The sequence below is a fragment of the Carassius carassius genome, chromosome 40 (assembly GCF_963082965.1).
Source record: "Carassius carassius chromosome 40, fCarCar2.1, whole genome shotgun sequence".
Taxonomy (NCBI): domain Eukaryota; kingdom Metazoa; phylum Chordata; class Actinopteri; order Cypriniformes; family Cyprinidae; genus Carassius; species Carassius carassius.
In genome coordinates this window covers 7280066-7306882 of record NC_081794.1, presented here as the reverse complement: position 1 = coordinate 7306882, position 26817 = coordinate 7280066, and the positions used below count along the sequence as shown (strand labels likewise).

Genomic DNA, 26817 nt, shown 5'->3' with positions numbered 1-26817 from the left:
CACAGTTGACTGTTTATTTCATAAAAGCACATTAACAAACCACACAAGTGTTTTTCATACAAGTTTTGCACTGAAAAAAAAGTTGTTTACATGCCTCATAAATTTAATTTAGTCCTGTGTGAAGACTAACGATGACATACTAAATACTACAATCACAGTCATTTATATTTCTTTGTTCCTTCATACATTTCACATGAATATGTTAACAAATATCTTCCTATGAGATGTGAAAGTCACTGCCATTGTATCTAGGACATATTCCTCCAACAGCTAGTCTAATGAAAGTGTGCTGTATTAGGTTCAATCATATTGAACTATTCATGAGGCATATTCATTCCAGACAGTAGATCTTAATTTTGTCATCTTTTCTTAAATACATCCAGAGTTCATTAAACTATTGTGGCCCAAACCGGTTGGTCTCTTAACTGCATTTAAATGTAAACCACACTTATTTAAAAACAAAAACAAAGGAAACCATACACATGTGGAGACCAGTCCCATAATCATACATTATTCATTATTACCAGTGTCTGGTATAGCTGAACAAAAGAACAGTTCTCCTGAAAAATATTAAAATAATTAGCAAACACCTTTTTTGTCTCTGTAAAGAAGGTTTAAGGGAAGGTCTAAATGAACACTTGAGAGTGTCTTTGAACAGGAGTAACACTGAGAAAAAGGCAGCAGTTGGTATTTAAGGTTTAACTCACCAAAAACTTGCACAAGAGGTAAAGTGTGGACTGCTATAGGTAGAAGCGAGGCATATGGAGAGAGATGTTTATGTAAACCCCTTAAAAATCGGGCTATATAGTAAGGCTAAGCTACGTATGTGTGTTGTTTTTAAAGACCACAAATTTTGAGCTGAAATACTTAATCCTTATCTGGTTCTTTAAAAGACAATTTTTATCATTTTTTGAGTCTTTCCCATTTTCCCCAGGTTCCCTCCATTCTTCCATGAATGATGTGCTTCCCATTTTTAATTAATATATACTTTTAAATAATCTAGATGAATCATACTTAACTGTTTTATCACGTATATAACAGGTTAGGGCTGCACGATAAAACTGACAAGCTGCGCAAAAACGCGATCATATTTTGCGCATGTTTTGCGCAGCTTGTCAATGAACAACGGCTCTGTGTAGTAAATGCTGCTGCATGTGAATGCTCGCAGGTGATGGATATTTACCGCTGATTACAGAATCGGCTTTACTGACAAGATGCGCATTAAATATCGCATGCGATTTATCGTGCAGCCCTACAACGGGTCTTCCTAAGGAATGTCACAGGAAAGACATCGGGATAAAAAATGAAATAAAACAGTAACAAGAATTTTAAGATACAGCAGCAAGTGTCAGGTCATTACAGGAGTTTCAGAAACGGATGTCTTCAAATACAAGATGTTGTTTTTTCCACTTCTTGTAGAATCAAGTGTCCCTATTTCATTAGTTGCAGGACTGAAGCCTGGAACAATTTTTGTTAATGAAAGATGAATCTTCTGTTCTGCCAAATGTATATTGTTACAAGTAACTTTGAAAAGATTTTGTTGTGTACATTAGAATATTACAGAAACAACTTTGGCAAAACTATCAATGGCAGCCAAATCATTATCTAGAGTTAAATATAAGGAAAATACAAAGGGTTTTAAAGAGCAAACACAGCAGGGTTAAACAATTATTCACAATACTAAGAATGAATATAAAACAAATCTCTAAAAGCATAAAAAGCCTGAAATCAAGGTATGAAGGAATGAAACTCTTGGGCTTACTGACAATAACAAAATTGACAAAAGTACAGATTCTCTGTTTCCCCAGTTCCAATACATTTATTCTGAAATAGGTATAATTTTAACAACTGTTTACTTTTACGATGGATCCAGCGACTTCAACTCCTCGACCTGTGACTCTAGATCTATTACCTGTAAAAAGAGACATTTTATATGACTGCTTGAATTTAATGTTGGAATTGCCATAATTATAAACTTGATTATTTTTTTAATTTATATATAAGAGTTAAGCAAAAGGATTTGATCATTACTAAATATTACAGGAATCGTCAATTTACCTTGTCTTGAAGCTGTTCTGTTTCCTCCTTATGTGACGCTTCGGTCTCCTCTTGAGTTTTCTGCTGAGCTGTTTTCTTCTTCAGTAACTCAATCTCCCTGTATAAAAAACAGAAGGAAAAAGACACTAATAGATTTCTAAAATTATATTGAAAACTTCATAAAATATGAAACAATCATTTGGTTTTATATAATAATTTTGGCCCAAATTACTAAAAGAAAAAGATCTTTGAAAAAAAAAAAGTTTAAAATACATGTGCCTGGTCTTTAGAAAATGTGATCATTTTGACGAAGAAATTGTGAAGTGGTGTTAAAAGTAACAATCTCCTTGCATTTAAGGTACACAAATATACATATTTTAATCATAAATTATTTTTTTTTTGTAAAATTCAAAAATGTGATTCCTTACATTAACTTTGTCATCATAGAAGAATTGTATCTAACTTATTATCTGCATAAATTGCTTTTTTCATTTCATTCTGAATAAATTAATTGAGCAAAACAAAATGAGTGTCAAATCATTCTGTTTATATAAATTTTAAATATATTTGTGTGTGTATAGTATTAGTATGTCTTTCAGGAGGTTATGCAATTCTAGTTGTTTTTATTGTCATTTTAAGTTTATTTATTAGCCTTGGACATTCAATTAACACAAAATTACAATGAACAAATAACAAAGGTGAATATATGGACATATTCATCTTCAAAGTCAAGGTTCAAGCTAAACAGGTCCTTCCCTAAGAATGTGTATGTGGGTCAGTATCTGTGTTTTCTCTCACTTTTGCTGATACTCTTTTATAAGGCGTTTGGCCTTGCTGTATTTGCGTTCTAGAGCCTGGTACTGAGCCTGAGTTTCTTTCAGGTGCTCATCCACAGCCTGGCAAAGACTCTGCGCTTCCATCCAATATCCCTCCAGCTTCTCCATGCGCTCCCGGTTCTCCTGCATGTTATGCTCCATCTGGGCCTTTTCAGCACGCCAGCGCTGCTTCTCCTGCTCTGCATGATTTAGCTTCACACATAAACGCAAACAGGTGATTACTATTTTGGATTTGATGTGCAAATAGCAACATGGATCAAAACTTTACAACTGTGGAAACCCAGAACTCTTTGTTTGAGGATAAACTTCCATATGTGTTCTTTTGAAAAATGTAAAGGCCGATAAATGGAAAGTCTGCCATCATGACTTTTACCAAAATTAAGAATTTGTCATTTGAATTAAGAACCAAGAATTTGGTTCTTAAAATTAAGAACCAAAATTGCAGTGCATCTGTCCAAAAGAAGTTAAATAAAAGCACTCATCCATTAAAAAAGAAAAGTGTCCCACATGGCTCCGGGGGTGAACAAAGGTCTCCTGTAGCGAATCGATGCGTTTTTGTAAGAAAAATATCCATATTCAAAATGTAATAATCACTTTAATCTAGCTTGTGCAAACAGTTTTACATGGAAGCATCTCTGGGAGGATGGCGTATGAAGTCATTGTTGTGCATGCGCTGGTGTGTCTCGTGAAGGAAGCAAGTTTCCTTACTTTAGGAAAACCACTTTGCTCTTGGCTTATATCGAATCCTCCGACATACTTCTTTACAAATCCTAGTTTTGTACTTCCAATTCATGACCGTTGTTCTGTTTTGATCTCTCCCCTGCACTTCCGTGGCGCAAGTGCAAAGCTGACCTCATACGTCAACCGCCCGAAACTGCATCCATGTACAACAGTGAGCACAAGCTTGATTAAATTTATTATTTTGTTTAAATATGGTTATTTTACTTACAAAAACACATCGATTCGCGACATGAACCCTTTGTTTACCCCCAGAGCCATGTGAGACACTTTTTATTAAGGATGAGGGCTTTTTATTTAACTTCGTGTGAATTTGGATTCATATACAATGAGTCATATAGTCATATACCGTATTTTCTGGACTATAAGTCACACTTTTTTTCATAGTTTGGCTGGTCCACTTATTTATCAAAGTCAGTCAGGTGCGACTTATTTATCAAAATTAATTTGACATGAACCAAAAGAAATGAACCAATAAAAAACTTTACCGTCTACAGCCGCGAGAGGGCGCTCTATGCTGCTCAGTGCTCCTGTAGTCTACACTGAAGACATAGAGCGCCCTCTCGCGGCTGAAGACGGAAATGTTTTCTCTTGGTTCTTGGTTCTACATAAATGTGACTTATAGTCCAGTGCGACTTATACATGTTTTTTCCCTCGTCATGACGTATTTTTGGACTGATGCGACTTATACTTAGGTGCGACTTATAGTCTGAAAAATACGGTACACCAAGGATAACTTGAGGGTGAGTAATTTATGGGCTAATGTTTATTTTTGGATTAACATACTTTAAGGCATTTATCTTTAAACCAGACTTCTGGTCAAAATAGTCTATAATCCATAATAATGCTTCCAACAGTAAAAAGTGCATCTCCTGTTGTCTTCTGACATCAAAATCCACCAGCATATTTGTTCAGAACTGCTTTTTCATTGGAGAAAGTAATAGTATGGATTGAGGACTCTTAGCTATTATTTTAGCCTGAAGCAACAGTTAAAATATTGATGGATTTGTTCATTAAAAACATGCTGCATTTCCTTCACAAGACATTAATAGATGGACTAGAGTCAGGTGTTTTTATTAGCTGTTTGGTCTCTCATTCTGACAGGACCTATTCACTATAGAGAATCCATTGTTGACCAAGTACGTAATGTAATGCATGTTTGTCTAAATCTGCTCCAATGAAGAAACAAAGTCATCTACATCTTGAATGTCCTGAAGCTGAAAAATGAGATACTATTTTTTTTGAGCAAATAAAACAAAAATTTTTCGGTCATCTGGACTACTATTATGGTGCTTTTGGTATTTTGTGGAACTTGACAATTTGAATCACTGTTCTTCTTTTGTTGTATGTAAATGAGTCATGCAGGTTTGGAAAGACGAGTAAATGATGACAATTTTTATTCTAAGAAATTATATATATATATATATATATATATATATATATATATATATATATATATATATATATTTTTTTTTTTTTTTTTTTTTTTTTTTTTTACATCTGATGACCAGTTAGCATGAAAAATGTTATCATACCTTTCTCTTGAGCTGTTGGATCTCAGCCTGAGTCACAGCATGTTTGATCTGCAACTATATCATAGTAGAACATGGTTTAAAGAATGTAACTAAACAATTTTATTTTGTTTTATTTTATTAAACAATCATTGCCACAATGAAACAAGAAACAAATAAACAAACAAACACAATGATTAGTCTGAATCCATTTTTCAAAGATAAATTAAAATGACAGTGTGAAAAGACATTTCTAAGACTTTCAGTGGGTGGCTTATTATAAAATGTAACAATAAAACTACTGCAGCCATTGTCTTATACAAGAAAGACACCAATATTAACCAGTATCAAGGGTGTAAAGTATATTTATTTATGTTTTAGTTTAGTTTGTTATTTTAGTAAACTGGCTTTTTGATGTGGGACTACCAATTTTTAGGTGAAGGTATATTCTAGTTACATAATTTATGTGGTGGAGTTTATTCTATGTAAACAGTGTTAATGACTAGTTACACCGCATGCTGATCTGTGACTTCCTTGCGTCTTTGCTAAGAGACAAAGCAAAAGTAACCGTTTTGTTTTTGCATATTTTAAGGGGTGATGTGATGTGATTTCAAGTTTTCCTTTCTCTTTGGAGTATTACAAGCTGTTCATTAATAGATAAGATCACTAAAGTTGCAAAGACTAAAGTCTCAAACCCAAAGATCCACGTTCTCCTAAAATGCCTTAATAAAACATGCCCCCACATGTCTACGTCACTGTGTGTGAAGATTTACATAACGCCGTGCTGTGTGTTTCGTTGTGAAATTGAAAATACTTTGTTCTGCCTTCCAAAAGAGGACACGACTAGAAATCAGTGGTTAAGTTCTATTTACAACACTGTTCCAGAACAGTTCAACCCAAATATTCAGATGTGTGCAACACATTTTATGGAGGACTGTTTCCTGATCCTGCGAGAGCAGATTACAATGAAATCTGTTCTGATGCACAGTCTGTAAGTACATTTACATATTTATAGAATTTGCCACTGATGATTCAAACACGAGTTTTGAGCAGAGTAGGCATGTTGTTTGTCGTCTCTCCAATTACAAATGCAGACATGGTTTTATGTTTATGCGGCACAATGCAATGTAACGCAATGCGTAAAAAGACAGTATAAGTCATTATTATCCATAATTATGACCCCTCTTGATGCAAATGGCTCGTTTTTAAATGGGTTTTATTGTTTTTGTTCTTGTCGCGCCGGTGTTGACCAGGACACAGCATGACAGTATGGTAAGGGGCTTAACATTTCTGTCACATGCTTGAGGCATTCGACCAGTCACAAGGTATTGGATAGCTGGCCAATCAGAGCACACCTCGCTTTTCAGACCTATGAACTTTGTAAATAAAACGACAAAGCGTTTCAGAAAGGCAGAGCATAGAGGAGAAACAATAATGTACAGTATGTGGAAAATAATGTGTTTTTTAAACCTTAAACCGCATAAACACATTTCATTACACCAAACACAAAAATTAATGTTCTTTTTTAGCAACATCATATGACCCCTTTAAAAGAATGGATGCTCCCTAATTTGTATTTTAATAAGGGCCTTTGATATAAACAGAGACCTCCACAGTTTGCTGGAGTCTGTGGAGTTTGTTTGTTCAAATGGTTTATCAACATACTGTATATAAATGTATGCACTTTTCCACCAAACATATTAGTATAGTAGTATAACCTTTTTTTTTTGTCTTACTTCCTTATATTTGTGGGCTAGCTTCTCAGGGTCCACTTCTGCTGGTGACAGCATATCCTCATTCTCGGCCAAGTCAAACACCTCTATGGCACTAGGGTACGTAGGGCTCATCTCGTCTTCATCTTCGTCAGTGCCGTAATCACCCGGCTAGAAGGGAAGGATAAAGGAACTGCCTTTTGTCTCAAGTTTCAAACATATTTTTAAACTATGTCTTAATAAACTAGGGAAAACCGCAGACTTGGTTATCCTCTAGAGAGAACAACTGCAAAGTATGCAAGAAGTATAAGGAAACGTTTTGCAAATTGTAATATCATTTTGAAATTACAAATGTAATTTTTAACTGCAAAATGTAGATGCACTCCGCAATCTTCTATGTGGGATAATAACCCATTATATATGCTTCAATGCCATTTAGTGCACACAAAATTTCACACCTGAACAAACTGTCTGTAAATGAGTATCAAATGTCCAATGAGAGCAATTCAGCAGGTGATCTTCTTTTAAGGTCTGATTTACTTTTAATATACTACTTTTAATATACCTAAATGGGAACATTGCATAGACTTCTGTTGTTTTTATACACCGCTGCTTATAAATACTGTAACCTAACTTTAGCCACAAAATCTTTTTCAATTTGTAAAAAACTTTCTTTAATTTTATACCAGGTTATATATTGAGAGTGAGGAGTCACGTGCCGATTTGGGTTGATCTGGGCGGGGTCTGAGCCGGTCGGCCATGACAGTAGGAGATGCTATCGGTTGCCAGGGGCAATGCCTTCAGAACTTCACATAGGCGCGACTAAACATTCCAGAGCTCTTTAATTTTTGCGCTTTTATTATTTAGCTTTTATTATTTTATTATTGTTTTTAGAAAGTTACGAGGCTTTCTGCTGTGGCTGAGTGCAGAACCTGGCCATCTACAAGCCTCCAGGTGGTGAAAACAGCGTTGTACTGGCCAGGGTATGTTTATTCACATGCGTTTTAGTGTGTTATAATTACACTGCATTTAGCACATAGACTGTATGATTTAACAGACACTTCTTGACCAAAATGACAACTGCGACTGTTTCGTAAACATTAGATTGTAACGAGATGTTCAATGTACACAAACGTTTCCAACATGTTTTGATGTAGGCTAAAGCTGTGTAAGTTTAGGTAATTTGATTTTAGCCCAATGACACATACTGTACCAGGTTTTTGTGTCGGGTGTTGGGGGCTGCAAAGTGAACACACCAGTTCTGGGTTGGCTAGGGTAGTTAAATGTGTGATTGCAAGATGTAAATGTCCTGGTTAGATTAAAGCCATTAACAGTGTGAATGCAAGGTGTATGAGATTCAGACGTTCCTATCCAGATTGTTCCTATGTTTTCCATATGTATCGTGTGAGGTACTGGAGCAGTTTTTAACGCAGCAGACTTCCAGGCATGGTAAAACAGTGCGGAATTGCGAGAACCTCCTCTACTACCGAGTTAACAACACATGTAAACAATCCTGTTTTGCCGCCGGCATCCTGCCAACATGGCGGAGACCGTGATATCGAGGGGAGGGGCTCTGTACCATGATGACAACTCCTCACTCTCAATAGGCCTATTAGGTTTAGCTCACTTCTGAGTGCAAATTTGTCCCCAAAATATGGTTTAAGTAGGTAACCACACAAAAGTACAATATTACAGGCTGTTAACTAAATAAAAAATAAAAATACAACTATTCTAGGAAAGTACTACAGACCTCTTCCTCATCCCCCATGTAGTTGCCATATCGTTGTTCCATCATCTCCTGTTGCCAGCGCTCCTGTTCAAGGGTCTGCTGGATGAGCTGGGCCACTTCACTTTGCTCTCCTGGCTTCTCTCGGCCAATAATGAACCTGGAAATAGGTGAGTTTATCACATAATACATACCTTTATAACTCAATATTTTATGTTCAACTAGAGGAAATTAAGGAAGTTCTAAGCAGCCATGCATTATAATTTTTCCTTTTTGTTTTCTCGTTATAACGACTTAATTTTCTCGTTATCTCGAAATAACGAAAGTCGTTTTCTCGTTATAACGACTTATTTTTCTCGTTATCTCGACATAACGAAAGTTTGTCTTCTCGTTATAACGACATGACAGTTTTACTGTTGCTATAGTAACGAACTCAACTTTGACAGGCATCTGATGGACAACCATGCAGGCGCTCTTACTGTAGCCTATATTTCAGCAAATTTTGCTTCGCCTAGGTAATAACGTCTACAATACTGTACATAAATAAAGGCTGATCAATCACTGTTGATTTTTCAAGAGACAGTAAACCAGAGGTTGTGTTTTTGTAATTAACATTTCAAAACAACACTGTGAACACAGGCTTCAGAAGGATGCAGAACTATTCTAAGATCTTTTAGAGCTGCTTGGATTAAACTCACTTTTAATTTTCCATTTATTTGAAATAAAATTATATATAATTTGTAATTTTTATTAGTCATTATATGCTCTGGCAGATATCATGTGCGTTACAAGCTTCTGTTTGAAAAGATCGTTCATGTGCAGTGTACTGTATGTGTGTGTGTGCAGAAAAAAAACTAACATTATAGAACAAAACTGAATTAAATTAGCCTATGCATTTTACATATACATCACCTTTCTCGGTTGCACTTTATTTTACAGTATGTGTACGTACATGTACTTATAGTGTACTTACAGTGTATTTATCTAAGAAAGTTCTGGTAATACAAGGTAACTACATGGGGTAGAGTTAGGTTTAGGGGTAGGTTCAGGGTTAGTACCTAGTTATTACGTAGTTATTGTAATTACTATAATAAGTACATAGTATGTACACGAGGAACAGGACTGTAAAATAAAGTGCTACCAAATCCTGTGCTACTGTAGATACACAGAACATTTCCACTTATTAACTACCTAATCATGTGCCTAAAAGAAGCACAAATAAAGATATAGGTGCAAACAGAATACAGTGACATCAACCTTGGTTTTGATAAGCAGTTATTTTATGACCCAGAACGCGTTGGTGAAACTCATGCATCTAGCAAGAACTTAATACACAAAATAATAATGTTGATTAAAGCATTTAACATTTATGGATTAATTAAATGTCAGTAATGAACAAGACTGCACAAATTATAGCGATCACGAGGAAGGTCTGCGTACAGGAAAGTGAACAGTGAACACCCCATCAGTTATACTCAGGTCTACAGTGCCACCTGCTGGCGCAGTTTTGTAACTTATTAGAGAAAATTAAGTCGTTATAACGAGAAAACGACTTTCGCTATGTTGAGATAACGAGAAAATTAAGTCGTTATAACGAGAAAACGACTTTCGTTATGTCGTTATAAGGAGAAAATTAAGTCGTTATAACGAGAAAACAAAAAGGAAATAATTATAAAGCATGGCCGCTTAGAACTTCCGTAGGAAATAGTATTCTATCTTTTTTTTACTTTAAATTCATATTTTATGTGTTCCTGTAGCTCAATTGGTAGAGCATTGCGCTATCAAGTGCAAGGTTGGGGGTTCGATTTCCCCGGGAACACATGATAGGTAAAAATTGATAGCCTTAATGCACTGTAAGTCGCTTTGGATAAAAGTGTCTGTTAAATGCATACATTTAATTTTAATTTTAATGGGGTCATAGTACATTTTCATAAATTTTTCTTGAAGTCCACTTCTAATTATCAATATATTTAGAATTAAAAGGGCTGCTTTTTTACTTGTTTAATTTAATTTTGTTTAATTTTTTCTGAGTTCTTCAGAATCAGTAATGGTCTATAATTCAAGTTAATGCATTACAATAACACAATCTGCATGAAATATATCTCTCAGCTGGTTAACATCAGATCAAAATGATTAGGGATATTTTTTAAAACAAACTGCATCTGCTAATTTCTAACATGGGGTTTCCTTCAAAAAAGCATATGCAGAGTAGCGGGTGATAATACAGCCAGAAACCAAGTAATATTTGACTTTATAAATAATTATATATAAATGCACTTTTTGTGCCTTTTGAAAGAGATCTTACAAACATCCTCTTGTTGGGTCAGTCAAAAAATATGCGAAGACAATATTTATAATGATGAACAATGGCAACAAGATTTTGTTGTTTACTTTTGATAAAGCTCTTACAGATCTGTCTCCCCTGCTTTTTATTTATCCATCCTCAATTTCCTCTCTATTATTTGCTATGTTGTGCATGTCTCCTCCACCCAGTGTCTGGTTTCATATAACCCTCTCCTTGTTCTCGCCCTATTAACACTGATCTATCATAATGAAATAATCTTCTCTTCTAAATACAGTCTTTGTAACACATCATAATTGCAACTGTCACAATGACCCCCATTGGCTGAATGCTGAATGAACTGCCAAAATAAATAGGGAAAGACAATGACAAAGATGAAGTTAATGAACTCAAATCATTCTTTAAACACTTAAAGATGTTTTATATATATGTATATACATATATGTTTTAAATGAGGGAAAATATTGTATCATATATAAAGAGAGTTCAAAATAAAGAAGCTAAATGTTGTAAAAAAAAACAAGCAGCTGTCAGGGAGTCAAAAGTACAGTCTATAATTACTTGGTATTTATTGCTGCTTTCAGTTCCTTCTGGGAAGTTCCTACATATGATTTCGGAAGTTGTAATTAAGATGAAATATGTCCCAGTGATTTTGGTAAAGGAACAAAGTATAAATGGGACAAAATCATAAAAAGGAAGCTGCTTTAGAGCTAATGTGACAAAAGCAAAGCATACAAATTAGGCAAGAGATGCTCTACCCATGTATTTAATAATTCTTGAACTGCTATGTTAATCAAGGGAAATGCAGTTTTGTTACACAAATCTGCTGTCTGATGAACAAATTCTACTGCTATTTTCAATACATACTAATTATAGAGTAAACATTTACTATTAAAACTTAATTGTGAGTGTGACAAATAGTTTCTGGCATGATTTTTAATTTACACTCTCAATTTCTAGCTGTTCCATTGACGTTTATTAAAACATTGTGGTGGTGCTCATGTGTGCTTCACACATAAATGTGATCATTTCTGACATGAATTGAAGGCAACATTAATTCACCATTACTTATGCCTAGAGGAAAATTGAAGTTCAGTTTAACTTAACTGTAGATAAATATAAAAGAAACTGAAAAATGGGACTTCAAAGATATCAGCAAGGAGATGACTTTTGTACCACACTGGTCTAAATCCACATGGTCTTACCGAACTGTGCCAGATGTGTTTCTCAGTACAGAGGCAGCAAAACTTTGAGTTACACCAACCAGGCTGGTCCCATCCACCTCGACTATCAAATCATTCACCTGGATCCTGAAAGAGAAAAAAGTGAGCAGTGTTACCATGTTAAATGTGTTTCAGTTATTAAAAAATAACTATGATGCTGTGGAATATTAATACCTGCCATCCCGATGGGCTGCCCCTCCCTCTGTGACGGTCTTGACAAAAATGCCAAGCTTCTCCAGACCCATGTCAGCTCCAGCACCCATCCCAATAATACTGATACCCAAACCCTCATTGTCTGTTGATGGACAACAAAAAATTTAGAACTCAATCCAGCGAATTTAGTGTAAAGGTTCTGTTCATCACAGTATGAACATGTTCCACTTACCTTTTATAACCACAAAAGGGCCTTTTAGACTGCACTTAACACCGGATTATCATTTACCGAAAGCACATTTTTAACCCCAGGTAAAGATATGTATCACTCTTACAATTTAAAGGGATAGTTCACCCGAGAATGAAAATCTATCCATCTTCTACTCACCCTCAAAGCATCCTAGGTGTATGTGACTTTCCTCTTTCGGAATAATCCAATCAAAGTTATATTAAAAATTGTCCTTGCTCTTCCAAGCCTTTCAAACATAATAAACATTTTTATTTCTCACATCTGCTGAACTAGAAGATGTGCAGACGGAAGATGGAAGACGTATGCATCGCGCGCGTACCTCTGGGAAATGTAGGAGCAAAGGAAACAAAGTTTCCTTACTTTAGCAAAGGAAAACCAGTTTCCTCTTGGCTTATTTCGAAATCATCTGACGTTTTTCTTTAAAAATCCTTGTTTTGTGCTTCAAATTCGTGTCCAGCATTTCATTTTTTCTCTCTCTGCGCTCGTCACTAGCACAGCGTTGATGTACTACATTATCCGCCTGCACATCTTCCGGTTCCCCACGGTCAACAGAAGTGAGGAAAAAAGTGTTTATTACGTTTGAAATCTGAATATTTATCTTAAAAAACTACATGGATTCAATACAAGGGGCCTTTATTCACTCCCCGGAGCCATTTAACGGACGTTTTATTTCAAGTCTTCTGAACAGTTGACAACAAACACCCGCTTACCCCCATTGAAATACTTAGAAGAACAAGGACAATTTTTTATATAACTTCGATTGGATTATTCTGAAAGAGGAAAGTCAAATACACCTAGGATGCTTCGAGGGTGAGCAGAGGATGGACAAATCTTAATTCTCGGGTGAACTGACCCTTTAAATATGCAATGAAGAATGCTAACCCGGGTTATGGAATGTTCGGTGTGAAACATTATCTTATGAATACATAGGATTAATTGTAAACCATTACAGTTAAACTATGAGCAGTGTGAAACGTGAAACAAGATAACCCAGGATTGCTTTTACTTGGTGTTTAGAAAGGCCCAGAGTTAACTATAAGTGTGAAAAGCCCTAAACTGTCACAACACTCTTTCTGTCTTTAGAACTACATATTGTTTTATCATTTCAATTTTCAATAATCAGTTGTTTTTGTGAGAGTTTTGCTTGAAAGGTGCTACTTGATATACTACTCACTGTCATGTACTATTGTCCTCTTTTTAGAATTGCTTTACAACAGAAATCAATTTTGTTTGTATTAAAGGGATAGTTCAACCAAAAATGAAAATGCAATGTTTATCTGCATACCCCCAGGGAATTCAAGATGTAAGTGACTTTGTTTCTTCAGTGGAACACAAACAAAGATTTTTAACTCAAACCACTGTAGTGTGTCAGTCATATGATGTAAGTGAATAAGAATCACGGCTTTATTCATGTCTACTTAAGCCTCGTCTTCTTCTTCACGGCAGATCGCAGACTTATAAGTGCATTACTGCCACATCTCTCAAATGGAACATTGACACTCTATCTACATTTTAAATTAGGAGTGTCAATGGTCCATTTGAGAGATAGGTGTTGGTAATGCACTTATAAGTCTGCAATCTGCCATAAAGCAAGAAGAAGAAGAAGACATGTCACGCACCGGCTGAAGAAGAAGACACGAATACTCTCAATACTTGCGAAACTAAGGTTAAAAAGGGAAACACCCTACACAAATCTATACACATATAATAAAATATAATTTAAAAAAATCTTTTTTATTGTTACATATGCTTTACATTAATCATCTAGCATCATGTGTTTATTATTTCCACAATTACTTCCTTATCATGACCACTGTATTTACACTTTGCTAACAGCCCTGTGGATAGTATTTTTGTGAAGGAATTCAGTAGCTTTATTTAATTTTAAATGCCCCTACGAGTAGTGTTCTCTTCATACAGTGTCAATTATGTGTGCAAAAATTGAATTTGAAATTTGACCTATGAAAAAAAAAAGAAATGCTGAATTGCTAGTTGGAGGTTGGCTGTTCTTTCAACTATTTATCCATCCATCCATCCATACTGTCAAACTCTAATCTTTTCATCCATCAATACACCCTGCCATTTATTGACTCTCCAATGAATCAATAATTTTAACCCCCTCTCCGGAAATACCTTTCTCCAGTTCAACGGGGAACAGGTCCAGCCTTTCCACACGTTTCTCCAGCTCATATTCAGCAGAGGCAGCCATGGGGTCCACGTCATCATTTCTCCTGTCATAGTCTTCATTAGAATAGGTTGTGAACACCTGGAAATTTGATCATATCCACATTTTTGCTTCAGAAAGCATTTCATTCATGTAATAAAGAAAATGTTTTTCATTCCCTTTTCAGAACATGCTTATTGATTCACTTTAATCTTTTGAATAATAGATTTGATAGGAGAATATTACACAACAGCCAGATAGACTTTCCAGATTCAGCTCTCAACAAGTATCTGACTGTGATTCAGAATCAGACCTTGAACCAAACCCAGATTGTTCTAAAAGATAATAAAGGGGTCATATGATGCGATTTCAATTTTTACTTTATCTTTGAAGTGCTACAAGCTGTTTGTGAATAGATAAGATCCCTAAGGTTGCAAAAACTAAAGTCTCAAACCCAAAGAGATTTATAAAAGTTAAGACTCATCCATGCCCTCCTAAAATGCCTCGTTTAAACATGCCCCCACATCTCTACGTCACAATGTGAGTAGATTTGCATAACGCTGCCCAAATGTTCACGCAAAGAAAGAAGGCGTAACTTGGAATCCATAATTATGCCCCCACTGGATGCAACAAATGGCTCGTTTATAATGGGTTTCATTGGTTTTGTCTCATCGTGTCGGGACACACGGCATCACAGTATGTTAAGGGGCGTAAAATATCCGTCACTTGCTTGAGGTAAGCGGCCAATCACAATGCACTGGATAGCTGGCCAATCAGGGCACACCTCGCTTACACCACGCAATGAGCTTTGTAAAAATTGATGCATTTCATAAAGGCGGGGCATAGAGGAGAGTACAGTATGTGGAAAATAATGTATTTTTTTTTTACCTTACACTGCATAAACACATTTCATTACACCAAATACACAAAATAATGTTAATTTTAGCAACATCATATGACCCCGTTAAGAAATAAATATCAATAATATTAACCAGTTCACCAATAATATTAACCATTTAATGACACTGACTGATGCTGCTCTCCTGAATAAGCTAGTTAGTCTTAAAGCACAAATTTTCTACACTTACAGCTTACATTTACATTTACTCTCCATCAGTTCTCACAAAGATCTGGTCTGATAATTTTTCTCTGTTTTTCCATGTTTTCATGACTGGGTCCCCAACAAAACCTCTGTACACTCCCCTCAATTAATTATTATTATTATGATTTATTTATTTATTTTTTTCTTTTGTCTGCTCACTTGGCACACTTATATTCATCAAGCTGCAGAATTTGAGATATCATTCATGTCTGTACCACAAATGGTACATCCAGACAATTACACAAGTTACAAAAATTAATCTTTATTGAAATGGGTTTCAAATCAGTGAAGCTTTCTCTGGGCTAATAATTATTATGTTTGTGGCACAGGTCTATATGACATTGCTGAGGTTACAACTGGCACCTTTTTAGCCATTACTATTAAAACCAGTGTCGTTTCTAAGCATAGGCGAGCTAGGCGGTTGCCTAGGGCGCCACCAGCTATAGGAGCGCCAATGATGAACTACATTGCTACATTTTAGCAAGGTTGTGAAAAAGAGTGGCATGGTCACCCTGAAATATAACTGCCGCTTCTACTGGATTACCCAACATCATTGGGCTAGAGTACTGACGATGCCTATGTGCTATTGGATCAGAGGGCTGTCAATTACTGCCTGATTGTTGCATGCAAAATTTGCATTTGGACCGCTCATCAACACCATTAGATCAATGGGCTCTGTCGGTGCTTTGGAAAGAGAAGTAATAAGTATTTAAGTATAAGTATTTTGTTTAGGCAGTATTTGTAGCAGTTGATAAATCCCAAAAGGTGTGCATTTTTGCTCCAATGTATTGTTAAATGATTAGCGTGTCATGTAATATTCGCATATAAACTTTAACAGCCAATTAAAAAATATTGGCATAGAAAAATTTGCTAATTCAGGAGATCAATACATCCTTTAATAAACCACTTTGTTCAATTTAATACATTCTTACGGAGGTGTCGAAATGCTAATTTACTTAAATCACTTCTAACAGCACTTATTGGGAACAGCATCATTCACATAGAGGGCAGAGCATCACATTATTTAAAGGGGAAGTTAATTTAAGTATTAAAGGATTAAGGATTAAGTAGCTGCATTGATTACTTTTATCCCACTGATCAGACTTTTATATGTAATTTGGTGTAAAAAAGGTTTTTTTAGGGTTGACTGAAATAATAATGCAATAACTGACACTTTAAATCAATGCTTCAAGCAACAACAACAAAACAATTGAACAAACACTGATAAATACAAAAAGTTGACAATGATAATATCTAAAAATGTATCCAAATGTAATAAAATTAATTTTTTTGTGATATATGTGCAAATTATGTGCAATGTCTTAGCTACTAGGGATTGTTACATAGGGCTTTACAGGCATCTATTGGCACTGGTAACACAATGATATTACAGCTAATAAATTGTGCAAAATGTTTATCTTAACAGTCAATTTACAAATAATGCATTCAGATTTGTGGAACTCACTATGCGCTGAATCTCCACAAATTAGTGTTGTTACTCTGACAACCAATTTGAATATATATATATACATATATATGTTTTTTTTCTATTTCTGGGCAACATTATATTTTCCTGTAAAGCTCCAAATTTTATAATCAAGAATTTACAAATCCACAACAGTTCCTTTTTAGTAATTTTCTGGCTGATAATTCTTCCAGAACATTGACTGGATTCAAATGATGATTCAAATACTTGTCTCTAGCTATTTACTGACATTTTAAGTGTTGGATGCTGTTTGATCGTAAACATAACTTTATCTACAGACTAATGCATTGACTATGCTATTGAAGTGGCTCTCTATTGAAAGCAAAGCTGTGTGGGCAGAGCAGGTGTGCCCACTTCATAGCAGCTCTTGAGGCTTTACTGCTAGTTTTATATAATCTTAACCTGGCCTGAACACACATGCATGTTTTAAATTCATACTGTTATTTTGAAATACACAGCATTTAAATGTCCATTTTACTTTTGTATTGCAGTGTTCTTGGGTATCTTCTTTTGGCCAAACATTGCAATTGTTCTCCAAAGAGAAAGCAACACCAGTATGTATTGTGAGAAGCTTAGTCTAAAAGATGGGAGACAAACCCAAATATAATTTTTAGACATAAATATACTTTTAATTAATTAAACCCAGAAATGTATTGACAAATGATAGTTTGCACCATATTTGTTTGTGCTATGTGTTTTTATAAAAATAATTTCCTGTTTGGTTGACGTCATCAAGCCCTTTGTTAGCCACCTGTCATATAAAACTACTTTTAAGAATCCAATGGATAAAATCAAGTCCTGCCCTACTTTTTTCCCTTGAATATCCTGTTTCACTCAGAAATAAGTCACATGACAGAAGTAAAATGTACTCTGAATGCCGTTTCCTGTTATGTAATGAAATAAAAATAACACGAGACCATCTTTATTCCCCAATGCCAGACAACCACCAGCATCGTAAATCCTCATCCCTCAATTCCACCCACTCATATCCTGCCACAAGCATCCCACTGTTAGCAGCACATTCCATATTAAACACAACCCCTGAGAGAAATATTGTGTTTTACTCCCATCTGTGCTTTAAGTCCACCTGCCCCTATTCCCCAATAGCAAAATGAAGCATCACATACACCAGCTGAGACCAGCTACCATGGCCACATGATTCAGTGAGACTGTGTGGCTGGGATTTTTGGTGGTGCCCAGTGGACACAAACAATCGGATTAAGTAGGGGGAGGATAGAATGAGAGAGAGGAAGAGAGAGGCAGACAGTGGTGCTCCAGTTGTGTAAGAGTGCCAGTAGGTCACATCTCTTAACAGATGGCGAGGAATACCCCTCCTCCGCTCAAACTCTGCTCACTCATCCTGTCTCTGCTGCCCTACTAAAGGTATGAATGACAATAAATGTTCAGTAAATTTAATTAATAGTCTATAGGAATTACTCAAGTGTTGGAAGAATCTCATGAAATCTGTCAACATGTCTAAGCCTATATTTTAAGACTTAAGTTATAAAATTACTGTTAAGTCAAAGTTTAAATCTCATTACGGTTTAATATAGAACATTTTTGAGTTGGGGGGACTAGTGCTTATGACAATAATAATGCAAAAAAAAAATCTCTGCTCATTAAACACAAGACACTTATAACAATGAAAAAAATAAAATAGGAGGAGAAGTTCTAACAGGAAAACCCATGTAAGGAATACTGTTAACGGGCTGTCGGAAAACAATACATCCAAATAACATGGTTGAAAAGTTGTTGCCCACAACCACTGGCATTTTCTGCACTGCTTGAGGTCGGGAAAAAGAGAGAGTTGCAGGAAGATTGGTTCTGTTCCAGGTGACAGGAATAGATTTGTGAACACCCGAAGGCAATCCATGTTTCTGCATAAACGAGGCAAAGTTTTTTTTTTTTATAAAATAAAATGAAATTTAGTTGCACCATACTTCTCACTGGTTCATGCTAGTTTTGAAGTTTGCATCTATTCAGTAATTTGCAAAAGTAAACTGATTTGGTCTATGCAGTGGATCATATCCACTAATATTTATATAAGTTCACAAACTTTAACAATGAGACATCAGTTGAATCATTGCCTTGGCTGGCAATATGTAATTAAATGTAATTTTACTAAACATTTAAAACACTATGTTCAGTAAAGTAAGCAACATTGTGAAATACTAGCAAAGGAATGGAGTACACTGCAAAATACAGTTCAGTGATTCCCTATCTTTTTCATTGAATGGATCCCCTGCAGTATCTTCATTGACTCCTAAACAATAAATACCATCATGGTACCACACTATACTGAAGAAATGCAATAAATATTAATTTAACTACATTAGATGTAACAAACAACCCTAATAAACATAACTGATAAGAAAAAAACTAAGAAGAAACATAATTATTTCAAAGTTAAGTTATTTTCAAATGTGATATGTAATGCAGGGAATTCTGGAAATGTCAATTCATGGTTTTTCACTGTCAATATTACATTCTATTTCACTTCCAAAAACTATTTTAACATAAAATTACATGAAATATCCATTGCAATTTTTCACCATGTGTAGGGGCATTACCATTAACGGTTTAACAGGCTTTTACTGCAGCATTTTCATTTTTTACTGTTAAAATCACAATCCTTTTTACAGTGAAGGTCTTGTGTTTGATTACCAGGGAATGCATAAACAAAGTGGACAAAATGTGATAATGTGGAAAAAATGGATAAGTGTCTTCCAAATGCATAAACGTATATAAATCAAAGTAGCCACCATGCTGCACCAAAATATTTTACAATTTATGGCTACACCACGGATATGATCTAAAATGCTAGCAGTAATATAGCTCGTACAAACAAAGCTTTCCCAGAACAGTTATGCAAAATACATGCCAATATCATATAGGCAGTCATTCCTGAACATCCTCTATATCCTGCTGTTCTGAAGCTTTGTTCAATAATGGAGCATATGGTGATATACTGCAAAGCAAGCTGGATTTTATCCTAATGATGTGCTGAGACTGACTAAAGAATGAGGGATGGATGAATGAACCACTCCTGCTGTTCAAATATGATTGCACTTCCTATAAATATACACCTCTCTGTTCTAATTATATATAGGAGTAAAATCAAACTAAAAAACTAATAAGCAGCCTTTTTTTCTTAAGATAGCATATCTTATATAGGTTTCAAGGTGCACAAGGTTGGAATGTGAAGTAGGCCAAAGCCACCTTGATGTGAGTAGAGTCGAACTTCCCGTATTGTCCCTCAGGCGCAGAGGTGTGAGGAACGTCTCTCTGTCTCACTCACAGACAGTTCTGGGTTGTCTGCATGTTTCTGATATATCTGTCAGCTGTCTACAGAAATGCCTCAAAATATCAGACCAAATTCATTGTTACACATTTATTCCTCTCCTAAACAACCCACTAAAATATACCCAAGCCAAGATGCGCTTCCACTTCTTTCGAGGTTTTAATTAAAGCACTCTTTTTCATGCATAAAAGCTAATAATATAACAAACACGCACCTGTAATAGATCATTAGAGTACAACTGTCTTGCCTTCCACAGTCTGGATTCTAAAATGGTTTTATAAACATCTTTACATTTTTTAAGCAATATATAATTTTTCTTTTGATGAAATATGACCCAGATATTTCTTTGTAAGTTTCACTCAACAACATATAACTAATAAAAATGTTGTTCTGTAAAAACAATGCCCAATGTACTGAGTTAACATGAAGGGATTTTTTTAATTCCCCATTGAATTAAATTTCAGGATTAAAGGAAATATTCTTAACAGATTACAGAAAATTACCAGTAGAGATACATAACTTTACAAACCATTTCACTAACTTTAACAGCCTCTCTCTCCAGATATATATTAATTTACAGATACTCATGTTTATAGGTCAGAATAACTGACATTTATTGATTCTGGACCACATGGTGAAGTGTAAAATATAGAAAGATTTTTTTCACCCTTTTAGGGAAAAACACTCATGGTGTAGATAAAGAAAGAAACAGAGAGAGACTTAATGATAAATGTTGTAAGTTTGAGCATTTGGTGTGCACAACGCCTTGCAGGGTAGGACTGACAATACTGCTATTTATAAGCACTGCCAAGCCAGAGAAAGAAAGAGAGACAGGGAAATGAAGTAAAAGAGAGAAAGAGAGGAGATAAATAGGATTAAAATGGGATTGAGTGACTTGGCAGTCAAAAAATTAAAGGAAGATGAAAATCAATAAGAATAATAGATGAACTTGAATGAATATGTTCTTCTTAAATGAATAGACTATGGTTTGAAGGACACAGAGAGGAGAAGAACTGAGCAACTAAAAGAGGGGCAGAGAGAGAGGGAGGGGAGTAAATGAGAACAAAGCGGTTAGTGTGAGATCTGCCTCTTAGGTCAGCCTCAACTCTCCAGCCTAAAGAGAGGGAGAGAGAGAGGTTTAATAAAGACCCAACACCCTAGCCAGCACAACAGGCCTTGTGTTTGACGGAGAGCTATGAAATTAATTTAGAGAGAAAACTTTGTCCCAAATTCTGTCTGCAAATAAGAAAGGGGGTGAAAAAGGGACAGAAGGAGAGAGAAAGAGAGTGACACGGCCACTTACTGACCAACACAAAGGCGGCCCAGCTTGGCAGCGACTGAATGCTGTCTCCTCGGCCTGTGGCCTCTATATGATCTCACACACCAGTGAAAAACACTGTGCGAAGTCTCCAGATTGAGAGCGAGTGGTTAAAACTGTTTTACTCAATTTAAAGGTTGCACAGAAATGCTGGTGCAAAGTAAATGCTCAATCTATCAATCTCAATCTATGGCTACTTCATGAAAGCCATACATATGTTTACAAATGTATTCCTGCAAGCCATACAAATGTATTTGTTTACAAGTCACATACTATGGTAAAAGTGTTTCAAGGTCATAACATAATATTGCACAATTATTGTGCTGTAATTATAATTTGTGAGAAAAGGAACAAAAGTTGTTGGTGTTTTACTGCAATTAATGTTTATTTCAGTCTTATTTCCAATACATTAATGTTTACATTATTAAATACATTTTCTGAGAAAAATAACAGCCACAATGCTAGTGTGTTTTGGATATATGCCATTATATGCTAAGATGTTCTGTTTTTAGTTTTTGTCCAGTGCCAGGGCTGTCCAGTGCTGTTCCTAGAGGGCCACTTTCCTGTTCCAGTTTTGCCAGGTTGTTCTGGGGATTTTTCCCATGGAAAGTGGAATGTGACCATTATGCTAAATGCATCCTTTTGTGTTTTGGAGAAGAAAAAAAAAAGATTTTAGGTGAAGTAGTCTTTTAAATGTTTTCAGTAAAATATGACCCAAACACAACTCGTGGTCGTTTTATTGTGATTTCCTTCTCTACAACATGACTACAGACCTTGGAGTTGCATTCTTTCATTCTCTTTAACAATCATTAACAGACTACTGGATCATTGTGAGTTTGGTTCTCACAAACAGCATTAGCCCTGACTATTTCAAAAGAGCTTCTGTTTTTCTGTGGGTTTCTCTTATCTATCAGCGATACTGATGTTGCCACAGTAAACCTACCCCTTACTTCCATCTATTCATAGGTCAGCTAGTTTTACTCTTTTCACATACAGGAGGGCTTTCGTCATGTTTTCGCATTGTCTGCATCTAAAAGATTGGAACTGGGCGGCTCATAATTACTTAATGTTAATACATTTATATTTATATGTCATTAAAGAAGATTTCTGAAATTTCAGTTTTCTAATAATGATTTGTAAGTGTGCATTTAATTTGCATAAATTTTTCAAAAATGCAGCTTTACATTTATGCTTAAAAAAACGGTTTTGGGGAATTTTAACCCCCGTTTTAGCTAAATGTTTGCTTGAAACGGACGTTAATAGTCAGGGCTGGTGATTGCTATAGGCGAACTAGGCAGTTGCCTAGGGCGACAAATATGTTGGGGGCACCCTCTAGGGTCGCCGTTGCATTATGTTACGTTAGGCAAGTGCGCAGTTGATGTAGAAAATGAAGCGGCCTAATTACTAGCAAACGTAACTTCACTGATAACCTTCATGGTTACAATTTAATTTAACACCACTGATCTGGCTGTTGCAGGTGAAGGGGCCACATCTAGCATTCCAGGTCCCAGTGAAGCACAGACCACTGAGACCAGGGATACTCAACCTGGGGGACGCAAAATTCAATCTCGCCTAGGGCAACCAAAGGGCTAGAGCCGGCCATGTTAATAGTGACCATTTTTTTCAAAATTGAGATGCATACATAATTTGAAATTTGAAAAAATAACCTTACCATTGACGTATGGTTTATTAGGATCGGACAATACTTGGCTGAGATACAACTATTTGAAAATCTGGAATCTGAGAGTGCAAAGAAATCTAAATACTGAGAAAATTGCTTTCAAAGTTGTCCATAAAAAGTTGTCCTTGGGGACATTCTCAGATAAATGTGTTCCTGTGGTTTAGCGGTAGAGCACTGCATTAACAGCGCAAAAGGTTGTGGGTTGAATTCCTAGGTAAAAAATGTTAGCCTAAATCACCTTGGATAAAAGTGTCTGCTAAATGCATAAAGTTAAATGTTGGTTTGATGTTTACACAGATCTACCGAGCAGAACTAGGTACATCCTGATTACGAGCAGGCCAGCTGAGCTTATCAGACACATTGTCTAAGGTATGTTTGTTACCTCGGCCATTGATGTCAGGTCAGCATTTGTCCTTGATAAATGTCACACTTAATCAAAGAGAGGAAGCGCTTGGGAGAGAATAGATGCCAAGACAAACCAACCGACAGTCTGGATTATGTTATATTCTATTCAGCTCATTCACTCTGTGCCAGTCTGCAGCCTCTAAAAGCGTACCAACAGTTACAGGGACTGAGGCTTCTACAAAAACAAATAAATAAAAGACTAAATGATATAATGTATGAAGTTAATTCATTCACTCATCCTAACACATACGGCAATCCCTCCCTAAGCAACCGTATTAAATGAACCAGACCCCTGTCATTCATTTAAAATAAAATAAACATTTTAAATAAAGCATTTTAATCTTGGCTACAGTTAAATTATTTTATCTATAAATAAGAATTTATTAATTTAAATACTTTTAAGTTATCCTGCAGAAGCCCACTGATTGAAAACCACTGTCCTAGTTAGAAAAGGCAGGAGAAATGTTCTGCAAAATATCCTATTTTGCATTCAGAGGAAGGAAGAAGAACATACAGGTTTTTGAGAGAGTAAATGATGACAGAATTTTAATTTGTGGTGAAATATTCCTTTGAGGTATAAACTCACCTTAATGGGTGAAGAACTGAATTTAATTTTCCTGCTTGGGGGCGGATCCTCCTTCGGTAATCCAGCAATCTCAGAGCAGCTCGACTCTGGCTCATATACATCCTCTTCATCCTCCTCATCCTCAAGCTGGCTACCACCAGAGTCTTCTCCTACTGCACTGTAGGCACTGATATCCACCAAATCAGCCTTAGAGTAATTCTCCTTCAGAGTACCATCATCATCCTCCTTCTTACTGACCCCCACTGATGGACGAGCATGTCCATCCTCGTCATTCCTTCCAGTGCAGGTGATGCCACACTCAAGGGCCTGTCCACTGGAAGCAAGTCCCCCATTTTCTAAATTACGGACATCCGCAGAAATAAGAGTACCTTTTGCCTCTGTGGCAGTGGTCTGTCCGGACTTACATTTATCTAGAGTCTTAGATTCATTAGCACTAGATTCATCCTTTGCCCCTGTGTTTTTCTCTTCCAAGGACTCTGTATCCACAGCTGTGATGCCGTCTTGAAGCTCAGAGGCTCCGTTAAGGCTGCTACACCTCGCGTCTTGTTCCTCCTGGTGCGGATTTACCCCATCCTCCTTGTTTGCCCCTGAAGGAAAAGCGCGTACCCGTTTGGTGATGATTTTTGAGTTGAGAGCACCGATGCGGCCGGTGACACCGCGCAGAGGCAGCGGGGGCGTGTTGGATAGCCGGTGCAGGTTGTTTCGCAGCTCGGCGGCCCGCTCGAAAACAGCGCTGAGCTGGCTGACGGTGGGCGACACGGCCTCGCCAGTCCCGCCGATCGCGTCCAAGCTATCCAACGACTCCGTGCTGCCGTTAAAACGCGCGACCACATCCAAACGCGACGCATCCTGAAAGCCCGCGGCGCGTTCTTTCTTCAGTAACACGCGATTAGAAGCCGCCTGCCTCTCCTGCTGCTGCTGCTCAAAAATCTTCCTCGTCTCCTGCAGCTTCGAGTACCTGGGCGACGCGTCCGTTTTGCTGTCGAAGCGGTTGACGCGCTCGGAGACGCTAGATCCCAGTTTGAGCAGCGCGCTGTGATCCACGTTCTCGTTCAGGCTGCCAGCCCGCGGGAGTGTGAGACGCACCGCTTTGCCATCGCCGTTTACCTTTTGTGCGTCTTCAGCCTCGGTGGGTGAGGATGCGCCCATCTGCATGAACATGTTCTTGATGCGGTGCACGTTCGAGCCGTATGTGCGACCGCGGCTGGTGGGCTTCGGCTTGCCATCCTGAGCGTCGCCGTTATTTAAGACATCTTTCGCCGGCTTCAGCGCCTGAATCCCCGCCGCCTCGTACGCGTTGCGGTGAGGAGAGGGGCTGCGGAGCGCGGTGGTGCTCGCTGGCTTGGAGGAGGATGAGGATTCGGTCTTCATCATGTTCTGTTAGGCTTCTCCGAGGCAATGCGATAACAGCATCTCTGAGCCCGTGGCCCAGATGTTTCTGTCAGGACAAAACTGTCGCTGATGAACAATAATGTGCCCTGGAATATGATGAAGACAACAGTGAATTAATGCCCATGAATGCGTGTAGAGTGTCCGTCAGCGGCATGGCACAAGCAACGCACCATCTTCCCGTCTGTGAAAAAAAAACCCGCTGATTAATGTGTAAATCACAGATGCATTGGTGGAACTAGAAACTAGAACAGCGATGCGCCCTGGATTTTCACGACAGATTGTGCGTTTATAATCCGGATCGTTTAGATCTCTTGATTTAGTCAGATGCAGATTTCTGCCTTCCCCACTGATGCTGCAGCGGCGCAGCAGAGATACAGGGTCATAATGCGCGTCTTATTTCTCACCCTCTCAGCACACTGATTTTTATGTGGTCACACATTTTAGTCCTCATACCAGGGCTCCATACAAGCAGGGGCGAATCTAGGATTTTCATTGTAGGGGTGCTCAGCCCCCAGTGAGGGTATAATAATAATAATAATAATAATAATAATAGCCCAATAATTGGGCATAGATAGGTATAACATTTAAGTACTGATAAGCCCAATTCAGGTTTTCATGACCTCACACACACAACCTGTTTACTGTACAAACACAAACATTTTACTGTTTGCATTTCTAGTACAACCCTCTTTCTTTAGCTCAACTATGCAAACCTCTTTGCCACATGCACTGGAATATGTATTATATTGAAAGTTACATTTACAAATGAAATGGCAACATGATCATTTTATAAAGTATGCATCATAGATAGTTTAGATCATAGATTCATATCATAGACTATGTACTTCATTGTCACTGGAGGAAACAGCTGTTTTGTGATGAGGGATGAATGCA

At 36.8% G+C, this 26817-nt stretch overlaps 1 protein-coding gene across 1 annotated transcript; it reads right to left on the bottom strand.

The window, feature by feature from the left end:
* Positions 1-26291, bottom strand: LOC132122059 (neurabin-2-like). Its single transcript, XM_059531928.1, has 10 exons — positions 24532-26291; positions 14622-14754; positions 12260-12380; positions 12068-12172; positions 8585-8720; positions 6859-7005; positions 5147-5200; positions 2836-3065; positions 2059-2155; positions 1-1912 (listed from the first exon to the last, which is right to left on the bottom strand). The coding sequence occupies exons 1-10, from the start codon at positions 25903-25905 to the stop codon at positions 1859-1861; spliced, it is 2451 nt and encodes an 816-aa protein (XP_059387911.1). The 5' UTR covers positions 25906-26291; the 3' UTR covers positions 1-1858.
* Positions 26292-26817: the final 526 nt, after the last annotated feature.